This window comes from Halyomorpha halys, unplaced genomic scaffold (assembly GCF_000696795.3).
Source record: "Halyomorpha halys isolate HHAL.00 unplaced genomic scaffold, Hhal_1.1 Scaffold495.1, whole genome shotgun sequence".
Taxonomy (NCBI): Eukaryota; Metazoa; Arthropoda; class Insecta; order Hemiptera; family Pentatomidae; genus Halyomorpha; species Halyomorpha halys.
In genome coordinates this window covers 247,203-254,501 of record NW_027109484.1, presented here as the reverse complement: position 1 = coordinate 254,501, position 7,299 = coordinate 247,203, and the positions used below count along the sequence as shown (strand labels likewise).

At 27.5% G+C, this 7,299-nt stretch overlaps 1 protein-coding gene across 1 annotated transcript in view; it reads right to left on the bottom strand.

The window, feature by feature from the left end:
• Positions 1–6,193, bottom strand: part of LOC136794994 (zinc finger Y-chromosomal protein 1-like) — a 21,726-nt gene extending 15,533 nt beyond the window's left edge. The window contains exons 1-3 of the mRNA XM_014425115.2: positions 6,110–6,193; positions 2,158–2,217; positions 1,980–2,039 (exon numbers count right to left, since the gene is read on the bottom strand). Of these exons, the coding sequence (XP_014280601.2) occupies positions 1,980–2,039; positions 2,158–2,215 (118 nt within the window). The 5' untranslated portion in view covers positions 2,216–2,217; positions 6,110–6,193. The remainder of the gene's footprint in view (positions 1–1,979; positions 2,040–2,157; positions 2,218–6,109) is intronic.
• Between the last annotated feature and the right edge of the window lie 1,106 nt (positions 6,194–7,299).

Here is a 7,299-nt window from a genome sequence, read left to right as displayed (position 1 = left end):
TTTCATTTAGAATATAATCACTATTCTATATTTGTTGTACTACGTTTCGCGTTTTCCTGAATTCATGAACTAACATAGCACATTTGGTTAAGTGGATGTATTTCTTTTTGAAATATTGTCATATAGTCACCTTAATTAAAATTTACAACATAACATTATTTAAACAATGTCTATTATTAGTAAATGAATATGGGGAAACCCGAAACGTAGTACAACAAATATAGAATAGTGATTACATTCTAATTGAAAGTTTTTTCACCTCAAAGTATTAATAAATAAAATTGATTAACTTCCTAGGAAAGAAAAGGCAGAATAAATTATATTAAAAAATCATCTAGAACATAATAGTTGCTCTTGAAGAAGTTTGTCGGGGGGGTGCGGTCAGCAAAGAACAGCATAAATAAACAAAAACATATTTAAATCGGCATAAAATAAATAAATATGTTTTTGTTTATTTATGTTGTTCTTTGTTGACCGCACCCCCCGACAAACTTCTTCAAGCATTAATCTACGGTCAACTATCTACACCTCATTAATAGTTGCTCATTTATTATAACCACATGGCAAAAGTCCTAAGATAATAACAGAGTACAACTTGAAAGCAAATTATAAATAATAATAAGATACATTCAAAATAAAAGTGATCACACGTATAAATTAAGGAATTAACTTAATTTAAAACATAAAAGTACCCGAAACCATAAAAATAATTTAAAAATATATGAAAGTAATTTAAAGCATACATAAAAACTCAATAAATCAAGAAACATATAAAATATAAATTATTATAAAAGGAAGATAGTGTAATGAATAAACCTTTTTAGAAAATAAAAATTAGGCATTGTTATATTCATAATTGAACTAACTGAAAAATTAACACAAATTAAAGTAGGGAAAATTAAAACGTATGGTAGAACTAATGACAAAAGAAGTTGGAAAAATAAAAAAGTATCCTATTATTAGGTATTAAAATATTAAGATATTTCATCTTAGATGGTTCTATTGTGGTCAATGAAGAAAGCTGAAATAGTAAATTTAATTTACATTGTTTATTTTTGTAAAAATTATAGTATTTAGCACCACCATAGTTAAATTTTATTTTTGTTATCTATTTGCTTACTTTTTTAACCTAATTTAAGTATTTGTATCTTTTTTAGCCCTGATGAAGCCCTGCAACATGGGGCGAAATGTTGGCTTGCATTAAATATTTTTATGACTATTTGAGTTTTTTTCTTTGATTGAACCCTTTTTCTTTTCTTAATACAAATGGTCAATCATCAATCTTCCAATAAACTAATATAAAACATAATAACTTAAGAAACATAAACAATCATTTTAAAATCTTTGTACTACAGAAAAATTAATTGTACATTAATTAAAAATCAACTTATAACTTTAATTTTTGCTAAAAAGTGTATAATGAATAAAAAAAAAAAAAAAAATGACAATCAACAGCGTTTACTTTACTTTGAATTCTGTTAATAGGAGAATAATAGGTATAATTATTTTGACCAAAAGGAATATTAAAGGCCGTCTCACGTAAGAAACAGGGATACCGAAACGAAAGAGTTTTAAAAGTTCTCAGTAGTTAACTTTAACATTTAACAATACTGTAGAAATTTCAAATTAAATTATTTGAACAAAACTAGATAATCGCTTTGAAATTGCTATTTAATTTCTATTTATGGGGAGACTACACCGTAGATGAAAATTCGAGATTAGGGTTTTTAGATTTAAAATTTTAGATAATCATTTTTTTTTTAAACAATTAGGTACTCATTACATGTATGAAACAGGCATGGTTAATTCAAAACAAATGTGGGGCACACTTAACTTATTAAGCACACACTTATTTTCCTCTAAAATAAAACATAAAAACACAAACTGTCATTACGCTGCATAACACATTCTTCAAAAACCGATACAGATAGTAATAATTAGATAGACTGTAATAATCACATATTAAAAACATTACTTACTATTGTGTTCAGTTCTATCTGTCATTTCTTCTTCAATAGAAGTACTACAGTTACTTGTATCTGAAACAACATAGAACAACAATTATATCAGTACTACATTTTAGGATAAAATTGTTAAAATAAATGTAAAAATTAGTTTACACAGCACATCATTCAAAAATCAGAAAAAAATTCTTACAGGCAGACTGTATTTCATCCATCACTTCTACTTTAATAGAAACACCTGAGTCACTCATATCTGAAAAGTATACAAGAGAAATAAGTACACGGTTTCTGACTAAACATAAATTCATTAAAACTTAAAATAATGTAAAACTTAAAAAAAAAAAAAAACTACTACCAAGTTTCTAAAAAGTTTAATATTAACATTTCATTGATCTTTAAACTAACATTCCGAATAAAATGGGATAGCATAATAGAACCTTCACAAAGTGAAAGAACTAAACGATGCAATGCGCGCATCACATTCTAACTTTCCGCCCAACTTTGAGTTGAAATTAATACTTGCTTATTTCAAAATAGCAATTTCTTTATCATTCACGATGGCAATGCTTCCCCTTACTAGGTTTACACGTATATAGGTTCAGTGATAATAAAAAAAAATGACAGACAACATAATAATCGTAGAAACAATAAAACATTTATCAAACTATCCAGACGGAATAACAGCACTGCGACCGGCAGTTCGATGATAAATTCATGTAGAAACGTACATTTTATTTATATTTTTTCCACCAGTCTCCACCATCGTCCCACAGCTCTATAATTTAGATATAAATATTTCTAAAATAATCATCTATCCAATGGTATATTCGACCTCCATATTTCTACTATTATTTCTGGACATTTGTTCTCAACTTCTGAAGTTCTTTTACTTTTGTTTTTATACTTTAGATAATTATAAATTTCTTCCATAGTTTAAAGTTATCCATTTCTAATCAATATTAAAAATGAGTGGTTGTTCATTATTCCAATCAAACAAAGTTATTGGTATTTAAAGAGGTAGCCAATTATAAAATCTTGGCGTTTAAGCCCTGTCGTCATATTTCAATGGTGATAAGATATGGCTGATACCAAAGTTCATTCAATTGTACACTTATATAAAGAGTTAAAATATATTCTTTAGAGCCGTTTTAAAAAAAATTGTAAAATTGATAATTTAAAATATAACTTCTGGACCAGAGATGGGCAAAAATTAGCAATAGTTAAACTAATAGCTAAAATTGCCATTGATACGACTCTTTTTTTATTACTGTTATGGAAACTGCGTATAATTAAATTTTAAAAAAAAATATATTTATTGAAATTTACAATTGTATAGTATATAATTAAAATAAAAAATTAAATCGGTACCGCTACAACTCTTGAAGGGTCGGTCAGAGGCGCAGTACTTTGTAAGGAAGTACTGTTTCTAGACCAATGGTTAAGCAAGGAGGTGATTTCTGCGTATAATTACTAGTCAAAATTAATTAGTCTACCAAGTATAGGTAGGGGGAATAAAAAATGGACGCTGTTTCAAAACGTTAAAAAAAATAATTTTTCATTTAGAGCTCCTTATCTTAGAAACTACCAAAAACATTAGAAAGACTAATAAGACAACATTTAAAATGGAGTAGATTTACTAAGATGTGAGCTCCAACAGAGCTGTTTATATTATTTCAATTTCTTGAGACAGGTAATTATTTATTAAATCAATCAAAAATTGTATCCTTTTTAGTCTCAACACTTTTTATTTTAACAGTCCAACGTTTCGGCCATTTCAGCCATCCTCAAGGACATCTTCAATTATAAATTCTTCCTCACATTAAAATTTAAAATGTGTTTTGCAGGATATTCTGCCCAGGTCATTAATTTTAAATTAAAAACCTATTTTTTTATTTAAAATCATAAATATCTAAATCTTATTATTATTATCATAAATGGTTTGTGTATATGGTAGAGATTTGGTGGATAATTTTAAAATAAGAAGATTTAGATATTTATGATTTTAAATAAAAAAAATAGGTTTTTAACTTAAAATTATGAATGACCTGGGCAGAATATCCTCCAAAACAAATTTTAATGTGAGGAAGAATTTATAATTGAAGATGTCCTTGAGGATGGCTGAAATGGCCGAAACGTTGGACTGTTGAAATAAAAATGTTGAGACTAAAAAGAATACAATTTTTGATTTATTTAATAAAGAGCTGTTTATATTCAATAGCTCCAAAGCTAGTTTCTTTAAAAGCAACATCATAAAAAAGTCCTGAAAAATCAGTAGTTCAAAGCAGTGTTTTATGTCATAGTTGATCTAAAATTAAAATTTTAAAAATTAATGAAATTGTGACAAAATAGGGTAATTGTAATTAATGGCGTGGATAGAATAGCCTGCAAAACGTTTTTTAAATAATTGGATCTGAGGTGTAAATTTATATTTAAAATTGTCCTTGATGGTGGCCGTATTGGCCGAAACGTTGGATGGACTGTTGATGTAATAGTGTTGAGACATACATGGATATCAATTAATTTATTTAAAAAATAAATAACAGTCTCAAGAAATTGAAAAGATTATATATAAAGTAATAAACTACATTATACTACATTAAAATAGCTTTAATTTGTATGTTAATAAACGTTTGTAAGTCAAATGGTTTTTGAGATATAGAGTTCGATGAGATAGTAATTATATATAGTTTTCATTAAGGTAATCAGCAATTGGGGTGAAATGGCTACCTTTTTTATCCTCTTGGGTTCTTGTGCTATAACTACCGGAAATTGGGATCAAAACCGAAATCAACTGATTCTGTAAAAAATAAGTGAGAATGCGATGTCAGAAAACATCATAGGCTTAAATACCTTGGAAATGATATATTAATAGTTTTAAAAAATCCATAAAATATCGAAAAAATCTAAAAATGAAATAGTAAATTATTTCAAATAAACAAAATTTGGATATTTTAGAGGAATATTTACTAAACATTTTCCATTTAAGTCCTGTCAGACTATTTCAATTAGGATAAGAATTATCCAATATGAAAGACTACTTAGTTGTATACTGATTTACTGAGTATCAAAATCATTGAAGCCTAAAAAAAGTAAATAATCGATTTTATAAAATGGCACTTCTGGTCTGTCTATTTTAAAGATAAAATTGTTGTAGCCCCCCAGGCGTATATCCGCCCTAAATATTTAATTTGAGTTTCGTACATTTGGTTTTTGAGCTTAGCTATTCACGTATAAACAGGGTCATTTAGTTATTTGGGATCAGTGACATCAAAACTTGAATTCGAAATTTTTCACAATCGTTATGGTTCCTCTTACCATATATTATATTTAGAGGTATGTGAAAGTAAAAACATATTAAATTAATATTATATAATATAGCCTTGGTTTCAGTTTTGTGTAAACGTTTATTTTGAAGGGGTACGGGAGTTACGCCGTTTCGGTTCCCCAGTCATCGAGGTCTACTGAAGCTAGATGAATTTAATAATATTTACGAACATATTTTTACAATTGGAGAAAGATTTTCCGGATGGCGTTCAATAAAGGTATCGAAATAATAAAAGAAAACTATTTATTGTTAACCAACGTTTCGCGCCACTTTGCAGGGCTTCGTTAGGGCAGTCAGAATAAAGTTCTGCTCCCAACTGATACCTTTATTGACCGCCACCCGGACTATCTTCTTCTAATCTACTTCATACGGTCAACTATCTTCTTCCAATATTTTTACCATGTTGTAAACTCTAATAAAAATATTATAAGAATTTGTTTAAGAACAAACTGTATGAGAAAATCATGCTGTTATGCTTAACAAATGGATTGAAATATTTCTTAACAGTACATTATTATTTTTTTATAAGTTTATGAAGATCATAGGCTTTAGCTCGGTGAAAGGGGCTTTGACCTACATACTTAGTGATATGTTCAAATATAAAACAATATATTTTGATATTTTTGCAAAAATGATTGACAAAATATGCAAAATATCTCAGTTAATTGTTTGACAGCGAACATATAAAATAAGTTTTGAAAAATAGCAAAGTTAGACTTATAAATTTAATAAAATTACTACATAAAATTTAAAAGGAAACATTTAAAGAATAAACTTTAACGCGTTGGAGAGGTTTATTTTCTTCTGAATATAGCCTTACCTGAATTTTTACTGGAACGTATCTTGGATCTCTGTCTTTGAAAGAAATAAATCCACTCCGATTTGTCTCTATTAAATAAACATGCTGTTAAAAATAGTATAAGTCCTATGCCAAAAGAACTTTTATATCAAATATATAAGAACTATATGCCAAAGAACTATTATATCAAATATATAAGGACTATATACCAAAGAACTCGGCAGAAGAGATGAACTGTTTAAAAGTCCGTTAGTTCACTGACCTATGTAACGGTACTACCCCTTCCAGTTCCCTGTAAACTTTCACCGTACACACACAGGATTTAAGGAATTCTTTCACTACTGAATTGATTCTTGCCTCCATACTGGAGTAACACTTGTGAACTAGTGTTATCGGACACATTCGGCATTCAATGTAGTGTGTTCGATGTTACTTGGTCCGTCATTAGTGGTTATTTTTTATTTTTAAAAAAGAAAAATTTACGGTAATCATTTTGAGTATTTATTTCAATGGTAGATTTATTATTTATTATAGTATTATTATTTTTACTATAGTAAAATAATGGTTTAAATATATAAAAATAAAAGATGATTGGAGGTGCGATCAATGAAGTAAACTTATTTATTAGTTCCAACGTTTTGGCCAGAATTTCAGGCCTTCATCAAGTCTAAGAACAAAAAAAAAAAAACAAGGACACTATAATAAATGAAAGGAAATACAAAATAATTAGACACATAACAAGATAACATATAAGATACATACGCAGTATTGGAATACATTTATAGTACCATATTACAAGCATATTGAAACTGAATGGGAATTTAGTAATATTAAAATTTAGAATGAAAGAAGAAAACAAAAATTAAAAATAAAGATAAAGACATGAAAATAAACTAAGTACATTTATTGTTGGCTTACTTCACAGTAGTGCTAAGTACATTTCCTCTAACTTTAGGAAAAATACAACTAAAGGTTTCTCTTAGAAAAATTACAACTTTTCAACTAATTTTTTGACTGAACAGATTTAACTATAAAATCTTAATCTGTCCAGTGAAAAACAATAATTGAAAAGTTGTATTTTTGCAATAAGATAGAACCTTTAACTGTATTTTCTCTAAAGTTAAATGAAATGTACTTATCATTAGTGTGAAGTAATCCATCAATATATAAAAATCGAAAATTTATAAATTAATTATGAGAGATAGTTGACC